The sequence below is a fragment of the Trichoderma atroviride genome, chromosome 2, assembly GCF_020647795.1.
Source record: "Trichoderma atroviride chromosome 2, complete sequence".
NCBI classification, from domain to species: Eukaryota; Fungi; Ascomycota; class Sordariomycetes; order Hypocreales; family Hypocreaceae; genus Trichoderma; species Trichoderma atroviride.
The window spans coordinates 6,380,299-6,399,107 of record NC_089401.1 but is presented as its reverse complement, the minus strand read 5'-3'; the positions used below and the strand labels follow the sequence as shown (position 1 = coordinate 6,399,107).

At 52.0% G+C, this 18,809-nt stretch overlaps 9 protein-coding genes across 9 annotated transcripts; 6 read left to right on the top strand and 3 right to left on the bottom strand.

Annotated features, from left to right (window-relative positions):
* Positions 1-1,474: 1,474 nt before the first annotated feature.
* On the top strand, positions 1,475-2,048 carry TrAtP1_004979 (uncharacterized protein; the record flags this gene model as incomplete). The annotated part of the gene is made up of 2 exons (XM_066112529.1): positions 1,475-1,786; positions 1,950-2,048. The coding sequence occupies 2 exons, from the start codon at positions 1,475-1,477 to the stop codon at positions 2,046-2,048; spliced, it is 411 nt and encodes a 136-aa protein (XP_065968614.1).
* Positions 2,049-2,799: 751 nt separating this feature from the next.
* Positions 2,800-4,650, top strand: TrAtP1_004978 (uncharacterized protein; the record flags this gene model as incomplete). Its single annotated transcript, XM_014083311.2, has 2 exons — positions 2,800-3,360; positions 3,451-4,650. 2 exons carry the CDS (start codon positions 2,800-2,802, stop codon positions 4,648-4,650), a joined length of 1,761 nt encoding a protein of 586 aa, XP_013938786.2.
* Positions 4,651-4,681: 31 nt separating this feature from the next.
* Positions 4,682-5,137, top strand: TrAtP1_004977 (uncharacterized protein; the record flags this gene model as incomplete). The annotated part of the gene is made up of 1 exon (XM_066112528.1): positions 4,682-5,137. One exon carries the CDS (start codon positions 4,682-4,684, stop codon positions 5,135-5,137), a length of 456 nt encoding a protein of 151 aa, XP_065968613.1.
* A 750-nt stretch (positions 5,138-5,887) lies between these two features.
* TrAtP1_004976 (uncharacterized protein) lies at positions 5,888-8,326 on the bottom strand (the record flags this gene model as incomplete). Its single annotated transcript, XM_014084341.2, has 2 exons — positions 5,888-6,992; positions 7,044-8,326. 2 exons carry the CDS (start codon positions 8,324-8,326, stop codon positions 5,888-5,890), a joined length of 2,388 nt encoding a protein of 795 aa, XP_013939816.2.
* Positions 8,327-9,572: 1,246 nt separating this feature from the next.
* On the top strand, positions 9,573-11,274 carry TrAtP1_004975 (uncharacterized protein; the record flags this gene model as incomplete). The annotated part of the gene is made up of 2 exons (XM_014084340.2): positions 9,573-10,220; positions 10,294-11,274. 2 exons carry the CDS (start codon positions 9,573-9,575, stop codon positions 11,272-11,274), a joined length of 1,629 nt encoding a protein of 542 aa, XP_013939815.2.
* Positions 11,275-11,743: 469 nt separating this feature from the next.
* TrAtP1_004974 (uncharacterized protein) lies at positions 11,744-13,789 on the top strand (the record flags this gene model as incomplete). The annotated part of the gene is made up of 3 exons (XM_066112527.1): positions 11,744-11,801; positions 13,533-13,580; positions 13,647-13,789. 3 exons carry the CDS (start codon positions 11,744-11,746, stop codon positions 13,787-13,789), a joined length of 249 nt encoding a protein of 82 aa, XP_065968612.1.
* Positions 13,790-13,806: 17 nt separating this feature from the next.
* TrAtP1_004973 (uncharacterized protein) lies at positions 13,807-14,577 on the top strand (the record flags this gene model as incomplete). Its single annotated transcript, XM_014084339.2, has 2 exons — positions 13,807-14,357; positions 14,424-14,577. 2 exons carry the CDS (start codon positions 13,807-13,809, stop codon positions 14,575-14,577), a joined length of 705 nt encoding a protein of 234 aa, XP_013939814.2.
* A 395-nt stretch (positions 14,578-14,972) lies between these two features.
* TrAtP1_004972 (uncharacterized protein) lies at positions 14,973-16,108 on the bottom strand (the record flags this gene model as incomplete). Its single annotated transcript, XM_014084338.2, has 3 exons — positions 14,973-15,368; positions 15,434-16,014; positions 16,090-16,108. 3 exons carry the CDS (start codon positions 16,106-16,108, stop codon positions 14,973-14,975), a joined length of 996 nt encoding a protein of 331 aa, XP_013939813.1.
* Positions 16,109-16,526: 418 nt separating this feature from the next.
* Positions 16,527-18,640, bottom strand: TrAtP1_004971 (uncharacterized protein). Its single transcript, XM_014084337.2, has 2 exons — positions 17,672-18,640; positions 16,527-17,616 (listed from the first exon to the last, which is right to left on the bottom strand). The coding sequence occupies exons 1-2, from the start codon at positions 18,052-18,054 to the stop codon at positions 16,773-16,775; spliced, it is 1,227 nt and encodes a 408-aa protein (XP_013939812.2). The 5' UTR covers positions 18,055-18,640; the 3' UTR covers positions 16,527-16,772.
* Positions 18,641-18,809: the final 169 nt, after the last annotated feature.

Here is an 18,809-nt window from a genome sequence, read left to right as displayed (position 1 = left end):
AAGAGCCTGATACGAACACGAAGTCTGTTCAAGAGCCTCATAGTGCCAGTTGTTCCGAAGATTGTCATAAACCTCGAGAATGAACGGCTCGGGCCAGAAGTTGGAGGGTGCGACCTATCCCGTGATGTAGGTGTTTGATCACTGCCCAATGCTATTCATCGAACATGGCCTCGGTTCAAGACGAGAGGGGATTGGGTGAATCATAGCTCAGCATACTGTAGCAAAGCCTAAACGACTTGCCTGCGCCCTGAAGTAACGGACGTTTCGGAGACTTTCGTTCCCATGCAAACCCTGTTCTTGCCAGCCAACTAGTTGATTTGAAATCGAGAATGGTCCATCCGCATGTCGCCATCATGTACTTGAGTGATGAATCGTGGCGATGATGTCGCATTGCATGTCGTCTCTTGGGATTGATCAATAGGCAATGCAGGAGATGCCATCGTCGCGCCGATAACATGGTGTGTTACACAAGACACTGAAAGGCACAAGCGGGAGGCATAAAGTAGCGCATACGTGATGGTTGAAGCCTACTGCTTATGCCTGTGTTGTAGAACGGAGTTCCGTGAAGAGGACACTAGTGGCTCGACGTCCTTTTCCCTCGTCATTTGATATGCTCGTAAATGCTGGTGCAGATGCTGATGTCGATGTCGTTGTTGGTGTCGATATCCAAGACGCAAGCAGCGTCAAAAGAACCCGGTCAGGTCAGACCCCCCCTTGCACCATGACAGTGTGCCTGACACAACATGCGCGCGCGAAAGGATCAGCGACAACAACACCAGCAGTGATAACAAACTCCTGAAAATTTAAACAAGGGCCAATGGGTCGTTTTCACTCTTTCTGCTGCTGCAATTAGCCAGCGACCAAAGTTTCGGGGCGCCGTTTTGAGCTTGTGCAGTCACCCAACGGAATGGCGGCGAGGGATCCAAACGCCTTCGCGGATGACGATTGCGCCATCCCGGCGGTGCCAGTAGCCACCCGAAGCGTGTCTAAGTCGAGTCGTGCCGAAGAAGCGACATGGAACTATCAAGGGGCTAGCCAGGCCTTGGTGGTCGTTTAAGAAAAATCGCTACCAGAGATCGACAATCGAAAGAAAGAAAGGGCTCGACCCCATGGGCAGCAGGAGGACAGGTTGATGGGGCTCCAGTTTAATAGATTAATCTCAGAGTCGAGCCTGTAGGGCTCGTGCTAGTTGCAATAGTAGCACACCCTTATTGCGGATTGCGGATATGCGCTGGATGGGGTCGAGGCGAAAGGCTATCGAGCAAGTTTCTGCACGATTAGGGAGGTGACTTTGCAAGTCTCCGTCTCGGTCCTGCGTCAAAGGATGTCTGCTTGGGGAAGCTGGCGCAGCGGGATGGCAGAAATAGAGTTGCAGTCGCTCAGGTTGAGCCGGCGCCAGGGTTGAGCCGTCCGGATGCTACCAGGAGCAGCAGAGTGGTGTAGCAGGGCATGACGACGTCGTATATAAGGAATCATGGCTGCGAGAGTGCTGGGACATGCCATCCACCGCCGTCACAATCATCAGCTGAGGTCAGAGAGTCCAGCCAAGGGTTGCCATTGCGCCGGTCTCGTATCATCCCTGGCTGGTGCTGCTGCTCAGCGGCTGTCGGAGATTCTGGCGGTGCTCATCGAGGATCGTCGCGGCTCCTGGAGCTGCCAGTCGGGAGTCGGAGCCGCGCTGTTGTGCTCCATGGCGTCGATGGCGAGATTCATCTTCGGCTCCGGCCAGGTGTTCGCAATTAGCTGCGGCGTGCAATTGGCTTATGTCAGGCGCGCTAGGGAGCACGTGAGCAGCACGCAAGGAGGCAAAAGTCGAGTGGAAACAGAGCTAGACGTGAGAATTTGTTAAGATTTTTTTTTTCTTAATCAGTTTTTTTCTTTTGTTTCCTCTTTTCATTGGGGCTGCTGGACTTTTATGACTAAAGCGATCCTCCGCTACACTGTCTTAGCGGCAGGCCTCTCTTCTGGCTGTCACCACCATCGGGTCGTCGGAGTGGGGCTTCAGAGCCTCCCTGGCTCTTGGCAGCGACCTGCCAGCGCTCCCATAGGCTCCCCGTAGTGCTTCCAGAGACCCTCTGTAGGGTTCTCCTCCTAGCGCCCCATCCGTTAAGCTTTAGCGAGCAACGCACGCTGCGCGATAACGCCATTTCGGCCCCATAGCACCCAAGCACTGCTGTAGCTGGCGGACATTTACTACGAACCCTTTTGGCCACGGCCGTCCATTTAGAGTCTGCTGACTTTGCCGCGATCATTTTTCAGCGTCCCATTGTGAATCGATCTTCGCCGTCCTCTGCCAACCACCGTCCCCTGCCTGGATCCTCCTCCATCCCTCTGCAGTGCCGAGCACCCTATCAAACCCTTCTCTCGCTGTCCAGCTGCGGCTTTGTGTCGTGTGAGGGACGACAAAGGCTGCATATACCCACGATTCGTCGACTCTTCCAGATCGCCGCTTATTCACCCGTCCAGATACCGCCTCTGGCTTATTTCATCATCTTCACCACCACCAGCGCCACCAGCCAGAGCTTCTATTCGTTATCCGCGACCCTCAACTCGACCCGATTCGCCAACAGCCGTGTTCGTATCCTCGCCAAACCCACGGACCCCTTTCTCTCAGACGCTGTGAGCAGACGGGGGGCCCTTCTGCCAGGACGCAACAGCACGCCTTGGGGGTGGTGTCTCATACATACCAAGCTCAAGCACGCAATCGCCTTCGCCTGGCAGCGCATGAGCCGCCTGGCCGCTCGCAATCCCAATTAACCTTTGCGTCGTGCGATAAGGCCCTCACCGCATATTATAACCATGGAGTCCCTGTCAACTGCCGCCGGCCACGAGCCGAACTCTCTCTCCTCCACCCCATCCCGATCCCATTATGAGTCTGCCTCAATGGCTACTGCAGCTGCCGCTGCCTCTCTGACATCAACAGCGCCTTCAGCGTCGCCCTCGCCTGCTCTCTCGACCTCCACAGTGACAACACTGCCCTCAACGTCCATCTCCTTCTCTGACTCTGTGCCTGCCTCCAACCCTACCTCCACGTCTGCCCTTGCCTACCAATCCTCGTCCCATCCGCCATCGAGAGACAACTGTGAGCGCCGCCGCGAGGGCGAGGAAGAAATTCCCTCCAAAGGCCTGATAAAGATGCCCTTCGATCTCGCCGGCAAGACTCTCAGTCCCTTCCTCAAAGAACACATCCCCGGCCTGTACGCCCCCGTCGGCAAGAACCTAAAGAAAGAGGACAGGACGAGTCCCAGTAATGAATTGGTAAACATCAAAGACCCCAACACCAAATACTGCTACCGTCATCGTCCCGACTCCAAGTGTCGTCGGGCGGCGGACGAGACCAAGATGGGTACCATTCAACGGGTAAGTTGCCACCGAAACCGCTGTAGCATCCCTGCTCAGCCTGTCTGACATGTCACCTTTCTAACCAATCTTCCTCTTCTTGCCTTGTAGGAGCTCAACAACCTCCCATCTACCGATCAAGAGGCCATCACCCATGTTTGGTCCCTGTTCTCAGCCGCACCCGCCAAGCATCGCGAACTCATGCTGCAGGGCATCATCACCCAATGCTGCTTTCCCCAGCTGTCGACCGTCTCCCGCGAAGTTCAAGAGCAGCTCAAGATCGACTTCATCGCCACCCTGCCTGTAGAATTATCGTACAAGATCCTCTGCAACTTGGATACCGTTTCGCTATGCAAGGCTGCACAGGTCAGCCGTCGCTGGCGGGACCTGGCCGATGACGACGTCGTCTGGCACCGAATGTGCGAACAACATATTGACCGAAAGTGCACAAAGTGTGGCTGGGGCCTGCCGCTATTGGAGCGGAAAAAACTCATGGCCTGGAACCGACATCAACATACTGCACATGCGAACCCGCCCACACGCAGCGCCGAGGATTCGGCTGAGCCAGCCGCAGCTCCCGCTGCCCAAGGCTCCAACAAGCGAGCCATGGTGGTCCGCGACGACAGCGGTGCCAAACGATCGCGAGTCCGAAATTCACCCGCCAACGGCCGAGCGCAACTCGACGAAGAGCGAAAGTTTCGGCCCTGGAAGGACGTGTACCGGGACCGCTACAAGGTGGGATACAACTGGAAGACGGGACGGTGTTCTATCAGGACGTTCAAGGGCCACGAGAACGGCATCACCTGCCTGCAATTCGATCACAACATCCTGGCGACTGGTTCCTATGACACCACCATCAAGATCTGGAATGTCGAGACGGGAGAATGCATTCGCACGCTGCGTGGACATACTTCGACGATTAGGACTCTGCAGTTTGACGAAGGCAAGCTAATTAGCGGAAGCTTTGACAAGACCATCAAGATTTGGAACTGGCACACTGGCGAGTGCATCAGTACTCTTCAAGGCCACACCGATGGCGTCTTGTCCATCCATTTCGATGGATGCAAGCTTGCTTCTGGATCCATCGACAAGACTGTCAAAATCTTCAATTTCGACACCAAGCAGACCTGGACTCTGCGTGGCCATTCCGACTGGGTCAACCACGTGCGCATCGATTCCGCATCCCGCACCGTATTCTCGGCCTCTGACGATCTCACCGTCAAGCTATGGGATCTGGATTCGAAGCAATGCATCAAGACTTATCTGGGACACGTTGGACAGGTTCAGCAAATTCTGTTGATGCCCCCCTGATTTTGAGCCGGATGAGGACCCTAACGCTGACATGGGCGATGCCGCCTCCGCAGCCAGTGGACGAGGCGATTCGCCGGTGCCTTTGCCAGAGCAGGCGCCCGATAGCCGTACTGCGTTTGGACCCGGCTTCTCAAATCCTTCTCGTCCTCTGCCTCCCCGTTACATGCTCACAGGTGGCCTCGACAACACTGTACGACTGTGGGATGTTGCCACGGGCAAATGCATTCGCAGCATGTTTGGCCACGTCGAGGGCATCTGGGGTCTTGTTGGGGATACCCTCCGCGTTGTCACTGGTGCTAATGACTCCATGACCAAGATCTGGGAGCCTCGCTCCGGCAAATGCGAGCGTAGCTTTACGGGTCATGCCGGCCCAGTGACCTGCGTTGGTCTTAGCGATAGCCGAATGGCAAGCGGTAGTGAAGACGGCGAGGTTCGTTTGTACAGCTTCGAAGGCAACAGCTTGGAGGAAAGGGGAACGCCATCATAGACATTCGACAACGTTCTTCTTTCTGATTCTCGCCATTAAGCAACTACATCCTTGACTAGCCATCGCTGTTGGTTTACGCTTTTTTCCTTTCCTTCTTGGCGCTTGATACCATATCGACAACTGTACTAATCATGATACCATTTTGGTTGTGTTGAGTTGATATTATTTTATCTTTATTCACTTTGTCTATTTTCTCTTCGTTTACAGGTTTAGACGGCCGGTCTTTGGTTTTGGGGAAACTGGGTTGCGCTGGCTGCGCATGGACACGATTTCTTATTTACAAAACACAAAACATAGAGCGATTTCTTCTGATATTGGGCTGGCAAAAACAGCAAAAGGGAAACGGATGCCCTCGGTGGGTAAATTACGGAACTGGCGTTTTGGGAGACACGACTGTATGGGAGTAGATGATGGATTTTTGCGGTATATAGTATGTATCGGCACGCTTGCGGCCCAGATATTTTGTTAGGTTGATTGGCATCTTGCCGAAAACATCCACATGATTTTATGAAAATTGCGATGTCTATCTCCGTGAATTTATCTAAATCTTGAGGAGGAATATCAGTTGGTCTCACTTTTAATGACCAACTTCACCTCCAACTTAGCCATTAGCTATAGTAGTATGCCTGAATGTCAACCCAGGCTTTCAATCCACCTACCTCCTGCCTATCTCACAAGCTGGAAAGTGTATACCAACTAGGTCACATGACAGACAGTATAAACATCAACTTCTTCCTCTACATTCTTCTTTCACCCCAGGATAATCTCTTTCCAACATGGTCCCTCGCCAAAAGAATCCATCTCGTCGCCTCTTCCAATAGACCCAATCGCCACTCGTTCGTAATACTCTCCCCTTGCCTTTGGCTCTAGTAGCATCACCCGGTACCGCCATTCATGATCGTCTGCGTCCATATCCTTGCCACCCGCTGCTCTCACATCTCTGGCCTCGCATATTAACAAGAATTCCCGCTTACATGGCGCTGCATTCTCTTTAAGCCATGCCGTAGGTACCACGATTAAGCCGAGCTCGTCTCCTGACTTGCCAATGATGCCAAGCTGCTTCCCTGCCGGCGGGCTTCCTTCCTCTGGCCATGGTGTTTTGGTCTCAGCAATCTCAAACACGGCTGAAACCGTCCAGAATTGCAGGTAGCCAGAGTATGGCCGAGTGCTAATGACATCAAAGTAGTATTCCTTTGGCTCAAACTCGGTCAAAATTCGCCGAGTCGGCTCTGTCTGCGAGCAATCAAAGGGAAATCGCTTTCGAATGGACCCGCCATAGAAGTTTCGCTGGCTGTCTGCTGGGCCTCGCCCATGTTTGTGTACAAGGCTGCAGCGCGTGCTATGAGGCCCGTGTCTATGATACCAGACGATCCAGGTTCGACGTTTTAGGGCCTTGCGGATGGCTTTCATATCACGCGTATACCAGCTCCACATACGAGGAAATACGCCGCCCTGCCAGCCTGACCATGACCAGCTGGGGGCTTCTTCGCGGCGAGTTGGCTCGTCCTTGAACGGAAACGGCTGCCATAAGAGGAGCCAGTCAAAGTATTTGACTGGGAGGCCATGGCATATGTCGCAATTCAATTGCATGCGAATCTGACGAGCAACACCGGCAAAGGCGTTGTAGATGTCGGACTGTTTTGTCAGCTGCATCTCCGAGTAGGTTTGTATCGGGCCTTCTACCCCATCGCCGATATCGTTGCCCTCTCCGGCGAAACTTGGTGGCCGTTTCGAAGAAATCACCGACTCATCGTCCCACGTGTCTTCCTGGAACGAGATGTCGGACGAACATTGAAGTGAGACTTGGCCATAAGCAAAGGTAAGCAGTCTCGTGGCGAAATGTCTTTCCTGATATCTGAACGAATGTCAGCCGCACATGTGGCTAAAGTAACAGAAGCTCACTTACGTCCATCCTCTCTTGTAATAGGGAAAGCTCTCTATGCCATCTTGTGGCTTCTGGCGATAAGCAAGTCGAAACCCCGGCGCAATCTCCTCTATCGGCTGCTTGGACTCTCGGGTGCCAGGCCGAACCCCCGTGATGCCCGAGTGGGCGCTTCGACTGCCTGCGGCACAGATGACGATGTATGCGGCACCATACACATAGTCCATGATGCGAATAGCCCCCATCTTACCCGCCATAATGGCCTCTTCCTCGCCAGTCATATTGTCCATGTCAATCAGATCCTGGTATACGCAAAGGCTATCCACCCAGAGATAGCGAATGCCAATCTCCCGTGCCACCGTCATGGCATCCTGTATCGTGGCAGGGATCCGACTCCATATCTCCTCCTGGTCGAACGCACCCGGCTTCTTGAGGACGGCGAGATTTTCGGATGTCATACAAAAGAACGGCTCCCTCCCCCAGACGTAGCTAAGCGCGGCATAGCGAGGATTGCCGCTAGCACGGACGAGGCAGCGGTCCTCAACGTCAACGAAGCGGAGGTCCGGAATTACTCCCGCAGGATCAGTCCATCCCATCTGCTTCATATTCGCACGGTTTCCGCAGACCTTGGAGTGATTGGATTCGCAAATGGCCAGCCAGCGCCGCACAACGTTAAAGTCAATACATTCGGGTTGCATCGGCCGAGGGAGGAAGCGCTGTGCCTTGGCTGGAGCCTCGCTGGGGAAATCGTTTGCAAGGAGCGATATGTCGGGGAAAAGATTCATCTCTTCGATGTCGAGGAACCCCCCGAAGCCAGTGCGTCCGTGTATCTGCAGAATACGAATTTCGCTGCGGCGATTCCACGGCATGTTCCGGTCGCTCGTACCGGTGGTAGCCCAACTCATCTGAGCTTCAACTGGTGATCCATCGCTGGCAATGTTTGGCACCCGATCTCCGCCCATAGCCAGCAGCACCAGTCTGCAAAAGGGGCAGTTTTTGCGTCGTCTCAAGTCTTTGACGTTGCCCAGCTCGATGAGCTTCGCATCAGGCCGCTCATATTTACCGTAATCTGGATCTTTGGGCCATACGATGAAGCGATCCCTCTTCAACCTGAGGAGAGAGCAGTCATGGCAGAGCTCATCCCCGGGTTGCGAAATATTCCCCGGGACGGGGAGCAGGGGAAGGGGCGGTGGGATTCCGGCGAGCACATGCTCACCATCGGCTGAGAGGTCGTCCAAGTCGCTCTCGGTCAGCCAGCCTTCGTCCGGGGCCGAAGCATTATCGATATCGACTTCGTTGCCCGCCATCTTCTTTGGGAACTATGCCACTTCTGCCCTTTTCACGTGGCTATTTTATTTTTCCCCGCAAGTGGCTTCAAAGACCCTTGCAGGCATTCTCTGGTGGATGTTATTTCTTCACACATTTATGGCTGCGATAGACCTACAATTTATAAGGAAGTAGCTCAAGTCAGGCTATCAAATTGACTGACATGATAGATTCAACTGATTTGATTATACATATCTCTTTCATATCAGTACGTGCAGCTCTTCCCCGCACTCTAAGCTTTTATCAAATCGACAGACGCCAGACTATCTGAGCTATCCCAATTAGTTCAAGAACGCCGAACGGGACGGAGCTGAAACTGCAAGCACTCAACGAGTCGGATCCTCTGTTTTGAGGTTCGCACCGAGCAATTAGTTGTCCCCTCTACTGCAGCTCGGACCGCAAACCTGGCCCCCAGAGTTGGCTTGTCAGGCTGTAGGAAGAAGCAGAGTGAGGCGCTTATGCCCAATTCACACACAAAAGTGGATTTGTGTGTCACTCTTTCTTCTCCCACCGCATGCCGGCATGAGGTTGTCACACAAGTCGTTTTTTAGCCAATAATAGAGAGACCGACTGCCACCCACCGGCTCGTTACAAAATCGTCAACGCGTTCCCAGATAGAATGGTGGGCAACGTTAACATCAAGGTGGGGGCGCGTTTGTGCTTTAGAACCCATGATTGCTGACGAGATGCGAGCGCAATACATAGTACTACTACTATACGGAGTACATAACTGGAATAGGCCGACCTCGAAGCTCAAACTGGGGGAAATCCAGGCTAAATCGTAGCTACAGCCCCTTTCCCCTGGCTTGATCCATCGAGCTTACACGATAGTAGTGTTACTATTGATAGCCTATGCGTTTCTACCTCCAAGGGTTTACAAAACGGGGCTACATTCATCCCGATCGATCCTGTTTGGGCATTATCATGCCGAGCGGTTCAGCTTGGGCTCTCCATGGGAAATAAATGAATATCCTATTGGAAATAATTACCGGCATAATTACCGGCTTATTTCTTACAGTCGGGGACTTTCTCCTGCGACACAAGATCTCTTTTCTTTTCTATTTCTCTCTTTCTTTTTTGTAATCAAGCGAGAATCGTACCTCTTAAGGAATAATAACAAATCATCTCAACTCCATGGATCCAACGACGCAAACGTCTCGTGCCTGGGCAAAGTACATAGAAATGCAAGCTTGCATAGCCCCCCACTGCGTACTTTGCACCTTAGAAATGAAGGCTGATGAGCCCATTATCTTCAGTAAATTACTCTTCTGCATCCAAGAGATCAACACTGACGAAGAACTTGTAGCATCGTCAAAGGAAGAACCGATTTGTCTCCAACGGGGTACATATTACCCATGCGTAATTACCAACTGCCAGCATGTCGACGGCCTCGCGCTGGCCTGCCACTCAACTTGTGCAGCAGAGGGTCTGCCGTCTTCGAAAACCTTGGAGGTGACCACCTGGGACCCAGGGTTTGAGTTACCAATTGCACAATCAGCTGATCTCAAGCGCCATCTAGCATCTAAAAGGGCCTCAAGGCGCGACCTGGTGCGTTCAACTTTACAAGCAAAAGAGAAGATGGTCGAGGCTTCAAGCAGTCAAGTGAAAACCTCATCACGTATATGGGCAACGTACGTGAAACTACACGGCGAGACGTATGTCTCAGCGCTGAGCAATAATCATGGGGATGACCTTGTTTACGATCCGGGATCGAAAGCAATAGAAGATATTATTTACGTTAGACGAGGCCCCTTGGGCGTGAAGAGGATTGTCGTCGCGTGCTCAACAGAGACTCTGGAGATGGAGAATCATCCACTGGACTGGTGGCAGGTCCTGCCGCTGGTTGAAGACTCTGTACTCCATTTCGAGTTTGATGTAAGTAGACATTGTGTGTTCTCTCTCCATCAGCTGCAGTCTTGTTGGTATCCGTACATGCTAATTAATCAAGGGACTCAAACTCCGCAATATTCAAGAAGCCGAACGAGGGATTTGTCGACCGGCATTATGGTCAGCCCCGTTCTGTCGAAAAGATCTCATCCGTTTCATTGTGACACACTCATCGAAGCCATCTAGATTTAATCGCGTCAAGATCAATGACCCTGAAACGACAGGATACTCGGTAGCGTGGAACCCCTTTCAACTAGCGCTCAAGATTGTGAGGCATACAGCCGCGGATGATTTGTCGTGCTACGCCGAACTGCCTCAAGACATGACGACATGGCTGCACTTCCCTATGGGCCGCGGCGAATTCCTTCAGGAGATTTGGCGTCGAGAGCACACACACTGTTGCCGAACAGAGATTGATTTGGTGCTGGTGACTACAGCTGGTCGCGTGCATGTGTTAGGGAAGCACCCAATACCAGGCCATACATATGTCCATACACGCATTACTGCACTTCGAAGGGAGCCGGATTATATCTACATTGATGATTCGGCTGGGATACTCGAGCTGGCTCTCAACCCAGCACCACCGGAAATTGAAGACCCGTTTGGCAGCCTGAATTTGCCGGTCTCGACGTCCCAGTACCCGAAAGGCACTTCTGCCGAGAGCTACTTTTACACGTCTGCATCTCTCGATGACCTGGATTTCTTGGAGCCGTGTAATGTCAATGGCGTCACCACCGGCGTGCTTTTGCACTATTGCGACGGATCACGAGCAGTCGTAGGGCAAGTCAGGCTGGACAGACTGAGCAATAAGCAGCATGTGCCCCGCGATGCAACGATCCGATTTGTTATCACTCGGAACATAGCCCAATGCCCGAAAGTCCGCGGCGTTTTGGTCTTGACGGCGGATATGCATGAGCAGATTCCTCCCGTGAACGACGGGTTGGAGTTGGAGGTTGCTTGTCAGGGTAGGTTAGAGTGGTGGTATACTTTGAGGCAGTGCCAGCTTGCGTACGAGGGACGGGCTAGTGCATCGGTAGTATAGCAGCGTTTGAAGAGTATGGGGTGCTTGCGCTGTCAGGTACAATGTTGTTATAACGATTGCATGCTGGGATTTGGTGTTTCTGCACAGATCAAATTAGATTGGATTTTGATCGGTTGAGATTGGATTTTGATCAACTGAAATTGAAGAGCGTCGGCTTACAAAGATGGACACCGCTGAAGGAATGCTGACATATATCGCCAGCAAATCCTTCGGTGCAGCTACCTGCAATAATACAAGGGAGTCGCATGAGGTAAGCAGCTTATTATACAGAGCTGTTACTCTACTAAATTTCCTATTCATTAGAGAGTTGTCACTTCTACGTTGTCTGCTCAAATAGTTATGAACAAGCAATCATATACAATCTCACGCTTACCACAATCAGTCAAGCCCTGTACACGCCTCCGATCAGCGTCCAAACAAACGTCAAATGACTCTTGGCTTCTTTGCCTGAACTAAATTGGAACTCCCCATGAGCCGAATTGCAAACGAACCTCGGTCCAAGACGGCAAATCAGCGGGTCAACCTAGGTGCTCTCCCTAACGATTTTCCCGCGCCTCCGATCCCTCCCGGCCTAGTTCAGATATTCTGTTGTTTTGCTCTATTGCTTGAACTTGCTTTCTTGTCTTAGATAAGATTGCAAAGAAAGATACCCACCCGGGGGGGGTGTGCCGTCATCACTGTGGCTCGGCACCCCGCATTATCACAAGCTCGGCCTGTGGTCGGTACGAGGGAAGGACGAATAACGTCACTTTTGGGTGGTTTATGTTTTTTTATTTGGCACATGGGATGATCATTCGGGTGTTGCACTACACATTGCGCAGCATTGAAGCAGAAGAATAATATATATTTTTTTGAATTACAAAAAGGAATTATCTCTGAAAATAGTCTGCATGCTAATTACTGCATGTGCATGTTATGTAACCCCCTGCGCTATACAATTGACTTTTCTCCGGCCACACGGAGCTCCTCCACACATAGATCGGACTGGCAGCCCCGGCTTTTCAAGCCGAAATTCCTCCACCCGTCCGGCTATGGCCTCCTTTCACCTGTGTACTCGTCCCTGGAATTACGGTACTACAGTACTACCCCATGATTGACTGAGTTGGTTGTCTTTCATGTCAAGCTCTAGGTATTTTCCATTGAATAAACGAAATGCTTCTCACACCCCCCCTTTCTCCTTTCCTTTCCGTAGCATGTGGGGGGTAACCCAGGCGAACTTTCAAAGCCGCGGGCCAAGCAAGATTTCCCCCATATTTTTTACTGCTGTTTTTCGCGGGGTCCCGGCGGCTTAAGCTTTTCCAGTACGGCAGTGTTGTAGATACAAGCCTTATTGGCAAACAGAAGCACATGTCTCAGCCTATCATCTACCCAGCACCAAACCCCGGCTTTCCGGCCTGAAGGGGGAGGGGCAAAATTTATTCCAATAGACGCAAAAGTCTACCGAGCTGTGGCTCACCTTATTCATTTTGTTAGGACATGGGGGGGGTTTGAGTCTTGTGATTGGGGGGCTGAACGGTCCAATGGCTGTGGCTTTTTTCCTTCCCTTTTCCTCTTCCTCGTGTAGTTCTTTTTGCCTTGCAGCCTCTAGCTCCAAAACGGGCAAAAGGGGGGCGTGTATAGAAGAAAAGCCATGATGCTGGCTGGGGGGGGGCTAGAGAGCCGGAATCATATGTCAAAACTGGGTGGCTGCTTTCTTCTTAAAGAAGCGTATATCGGCTCTTTTTTCTTTGGAGTATGACTCTTTTTTGTGTTTATTCCTCTTGTTTTCTTACTCCTTCTTACCTCTCGTGTCAATCCCTTCGTCCCATCTCCTCCTCATCCTCTTATTCATTCCTCCTGCTTGCAATTCCCCCCCTGCATTACAACTCGCTTGATTGAATACCCGGCTCCTCCTGGTCCCCCAAATCGCCTAGCTATCCCCATAGCTTCATATTAAACAAAGAAAATAAGCTCGGCTCATTCCGCGTGGTGGCACACGATATCCTCGGCAGCACACACAAAGGTGGTGACTCACTATACAACGGAAAGCTATAAACAAAACAAAGAAGCATATTCCTGAAGAGCAATCATTCCTCGAGGAGCTCATACATACCTCCCTTTTGAGTACGAAGCACAGCCATCACAATGACTAGAGAAGGCTCAAAACAACCGCCCACGGCGGCGACAAACCTCATCGGTACGCTATTGCTCTTTGACTTCTATTTTCCATAAACCACAAGTTGCCAATGACATGTAACTAACATGCTTCGTTCCCATAGCTGGAGGTGGTGCCGGCATGATGGAAGCTCTCGCCTGCCACCCTTTAGGTACGTCCCCAACCTCTTATACAAACTCATCATCCACAATAAAACATCATACTAACACCCACGCAGATACAATCAAAGTGCGCATGCAGCTCTCCCGTCGCGCGCGCATGCCCGGCGCCCCCCCGCCGCGGCTTCATCAAAACCGGTGTCGAGGTCGTCAAGAAGGAAACCCCCCCTCGCGCTGTACAAGGGCCTCGGCGCCGTCCTGACCGGCATCGTCCCCAAGATGGCCATCCGCTTCACCTCGTTTGAGTGGTACAAGCAGCTCCTCGCCGACAAGTCCACCGGCACCGTCTCCGGCCGCGGCACCTTCATGGCCGGTCTGGCGGCGGGCGTGACCGAGGCCGTGGCCGTCGTGACGCCCATGGAGGTCATCAAGATCCGGCTGCAGGCGCAGCACCACTCCATGGCTGACCCGCTGGACATTCCAAAGTACAGAAACGCGGCGCATGCGCTGTACACTGTCGTCAAGGAGGAGGGCGTTGGCGCGCTGTATCGCGGCGTTAGCTTGACGGCTCTGAGACAGGGATCGAACCAGGCTGTCAACTTCACGGCGTACTCGTACTTTAAGAACTGGCTCAAGGACTATCAGCCTCAGTATGCGGACGGTAACCTCCCCAGCTGGCAGACAACCATCATTGGTCTTGTGAGCGGCGCCATGGGCCCTCTCAGCAATGCTCCCATCGACACAATCAAGACTCGCCTGCAAAAGACACCCGCCGAGTTTGGCACCACTGCGTGGACGAGAATAACCACCATTGCCAGCGACATGTTCAAGTATGTTTTCCCTGGAAAAAACTCTTGGACTGAAACAGAAAGCTAACAATTCTCTCTCCCCCCCAGACAAGAAGGTTTCCACGCCTTTTACAAGGGCATCACTCCTCGTATCATGCGAGTCGCCCCCGGCCAAGCCGTCACTTTCACCGTCTACGAGTACCTCAAGTCAAAACTAGAGCAGAGCAACTTGGCCTTTGTCGGCGGCAAATACGAGGAGTAAGAAATGGCCTTGTTTGAGAGTCGATTGCATTTTGTTGCGATATACCCCTTTGCTTTTTATGAATCGACCGAGATGAGAGGACAAAGATAGTCTCTGACAGTAGTCTAGTTCTAGAAAAGAAATGAAACAGGGTCAGCCCTTGCATGCATAGGAAAGGATATTATGGTTTGTGAATAACGGTAATTATATGATGAGCAATCATGTTTCGCTTAGAGATTTTATGTTGCATCCCCGGAATGCGGAGTTGGATCATGTACGTCCTGGAAGGGGAAGGAATTGTCCCCTAGGCATTTTCAGTAAAAAGAGCTAGATATATATCTTGTATAAAAAGTATGGACAATGTTCTATTCAGGCTAGATCGTTCCGTTCGTATGTGTCGTAACTCGTGAGGGCGTCTACCTGCCCGGGCGCTTGGGCCTGCTAAAGCCCGATGATACCACCTTCTTGGGATGGAGATCGTTGAGGACTTCCTCCTCGGTAAGCTCGCTGGGGTCTTCCACCTCAAACTTCTTCTCCAGGGTGATGCCGGCCTCTTGCTCGGCAATGGTGAGGACGGCACGCTTCATAAGAGGGTACAGCATCCTGCTCTTGATTGCCTTGTTCCCAGCCGTGGCGGGGCAGGTGTAAAAGAAGAGCACCGGCGTCTGCTCAGTCCCTTCGTGGGTATGGGTGAACCGATAAAAGGTAAACCGCGGCTCGACCGGCGAGATGCTCTTGATGAGACTGGTGAGAGAGCTGGGATCCAACGAGTCGGTCGCCAGCTCGACTCTCTCGGTAGCTGCGTTGATTTTCTGCGTCACACATGATTAGTCTCTTTGTTTTGAGCACTTCCCCATACCGTGTCGAGACAGCTTACCAGTGTAGCTGCGGCCTTTTGCCCTTCAGCAACCTCCTTCATTGCCGCAATAGCATCCTCATTAACCGGCATCGACAGGCTCTTGCTGAGGTGGATTTCCCGGATAGCAGTGCCAGATCCAGCCTCCTGCTCAGCTCTCTTGACGTCTCCCAGCGTCTTCTCCTCCTCAGTCAGGGGAGCCTCCAGTGCGTTGTGGGCATCGTGGGCCTTGAACCCCTTTTCCGTCAACTCGTGGGCCATGGTCATGAACGGCGTCTCACGGAAGTGCTCGGTGCCCAGCTCCCGCGTCAGCGTCAGACGCGTCGCGGCGAACAGCATCTTCTGGCGGACCTTGGCGGCGTCGGGCACGTATGTCACGGCAACGAACCTGGGCGAGTCGTCGTAGCGGCGGAGGATGGCATAGAGGGCGACGTCGGGCTTGATGAAGGGCTCGAGCACGGAGAGGTTCTGTCCAAAGTCGGACGATGTGCCCGCGATGGTCTGGACGGGCGTCAGGGTCTCGCGCTCGATCGTCACCAGCAGGGCAAAGTCGGACGGCGTCGCCAGCAGCGAGCTGAAGGCCTTCTGGAGCTCCTCGGAGGCTGTCTCGAGATTCTGCGGTCAGCACACCGCAAGGGGCCGGTTGATCAGCCATTGCATTGTCATGGCTTCCGTACCTGAGATTCCGGACTGCATGTTGGCCCGGTATTGTTTGGAGATTGCAGTCTACAAATGATTCCCGATTCAGGCCGGTCTGGTGCCTCGATCCGCTGATGAAGGCTCCAGGTTTCGGGGTTCTGGCCAGAGCCCGACGACGCATCCAAGTCCAAGCTGCTGCCCCGCCACGGTTGCACAACCGCGAGAGCCCCTCCACACAGTGCCCCACCAGATGGTGGTCGATGATCCATATTCACAGCTACCCTGTAAGTGGACGTTGAAAGTCAAGCCATAACTAAAGCAAATATGTGACAGAATCAATGTATCGCAATGCCATTGTGATGCAGAGTCATCAAATATCGACACCTTTTCTGGAATTAGCCATTATGGTAGCCTGACCACAAGTACTCATCCAAGAATAAAGCTGCTATGAGCGACTACGTTTCACAACAATATTCACATACAAGTGGTCCACGATTAATGTCAAGAAGATAGTCGAATGAATCAATTATTTTGCAGTCTTTCTTGTACAATATTGAATGCGTGCGTAAGTCTTTACTGCACTTAGCTATCAACCACTGTACCAGCCGTCAATCAGCTTCCAAAAATCTCCCAAACACAATCCACTGAGATATTGCTCATTATTGAGCTCCTCCGGCCCATCAGTTCGAAAAAGGAAAAAAAAACAATGTTTCGTAACATTTTACCAGATAATTGCTGCTGCCAGCAAGATGAACCCTCCACCAGAGAGAGGAGGAATGAACCCAGAAGGGGAATCCGAAGCCGGAACGTGAGAGGGAACCGGAGGATCACCCTCAGGCTTCTTGCTCGGCCACGGCCAGAGAGTGCTCTCGGGGGAAACGACAGGAGATTCATTTGGCGCCCCAGCAGGGTCACAATTATTCGCTGAATCCACACCACCAGGATTTGCACCAGGAGAGCCTGGAGTGTTTCCCCCAGAATAGGACTCTGGTTGAGGCGACGCGCAAATGGCAGAAGGTGTCGCATTTGGAGCCTGCTGGTTTGGGCTGGAAAACGTCTTGGGCTCCGGGGCATTGTCAGTTGGGGTAAGAGGTCCCTGGGGGCCTGGGGGATCCTGGGGACCCTGAGAAGGCGTGGACAAGCCAGTATTGCTCTCAGTAGCGCATGGTGTTTCTTGAGGACTCTGAGATGCAGGAGAACCAAGGGTTGGATTCACTGATGCTGCTGGATCTCCAGATGCAGGACCAACGAAAGATGTTGGAATTCCTGGTGGTGGTCCTTCTGGCGTGATTCTCTGAGGCTGCCACGGTTCTCCAACTGATGAGACATCAGTAGATGTGCAGGAGGTGTCAGCCGCAGCGACAGAGGACTGAACGTTTGTTGGGTCTCCATAGGCTGGCACCTGACTAGGTGTGACTCGCGTGTAAATGTTGGCAATGATGGGTGAATTCTCTGGGCAGATGCTCCCACACATGCCGAGAGTGCTGTCTCCCATGCACGGATAGTCACACTTTGACTCGTCGGTTGGTTGAACACCATTTGCATCATCTCCGCATCGGCAAGAGCTGCAAGGTCCGGTCAGAGGGATAGAAGTCTAGACAGAATGGCCTTGAAACTTACTCGGGAAAAAGGGCAGCGAAGAGGTGACCTTGGCAGGCACGTTGGCACGCTTCAGGAGTCAGGCGACCGTCAGAAAACACAAGGGCATTTCCGAAGCAAGATGAGTCGATCGAAGAGCAGCCCTGGTACGAGAATGCGCCGTTGCTGTGCGTAGTTTGGCAAAAAGCACCAATCGCACCGATAATGGCGAATAGAAAGATGCCTATCATCTTGTTGACAAGAGGGAGTGGCCGAGTATAAGATTTGGACTCTGATACTGACAAGGGCAGAACAATGAGAGACACAGTTGGGCTAATGAACGATGGACGCAGATTGAGACAGACAGAAAAGGGTAGAAAGGAGAGAAATTTTTTTTTGGATGAGTTTGGGAAACTTTTGGGCATAAAGGTGGAAATGGAGGTCAGTTCAGAGGGAAGGAGCAGGTAGGCACTGGGAGGCAGGTGCCTGTCTCTCCTTCCTGTAACACCAAATGATCATCTTGAATAATGAGTTTTAGCGAGAAGACTGAGATTCAGTGGACTGATTGGAACGAGTAAGAGGAGATACACTAGGCAAGAGCTCCTGATTTCGTGATGCTCGCGAGGTTTCCATTGTGGCTGCGTTTGGCACTCTCCTATGGTGAAAATCGAAATAACAAAGTGACATTATTTTCGTTATATGTTTAGGGAAAGAAAGCCGTGATGACGTGAATAAAATGGAGGATGCCCAAATAACGTACTAGATGCTTAATGATACTTGGGTATTATTTGGAATGTGCTGCAAGAGTTGATGTTCCACTCATAACATCCAATTGTCTGATTGAGTGCAAGAATACTTTCACATCTGGAGCATAGCTCTCTGCATAATACGCTTGACAGTATATGAGCTATATGGCTATATTTCTTCCGAAAGAGAATCACTGTGTGAAAGAAAAGCACATCAAGGCCATCCCAATCTACATTGATGCCTCGATTTTCGATTTGATAAGCCTCAACCATCTCGAGATTTTGAGAGGCTTCACAGGATTGGCCAAGAATCTGCCTCCCAGATTGACAGACCCACAGTACCTTATCCAGTGGATTTGGCCCACATTTAGTTATCGCCTCAGGCCAAAGCACCCCGCTAGCCCTTGCAAGCGCACAAACGTGAGCAGAGGGCA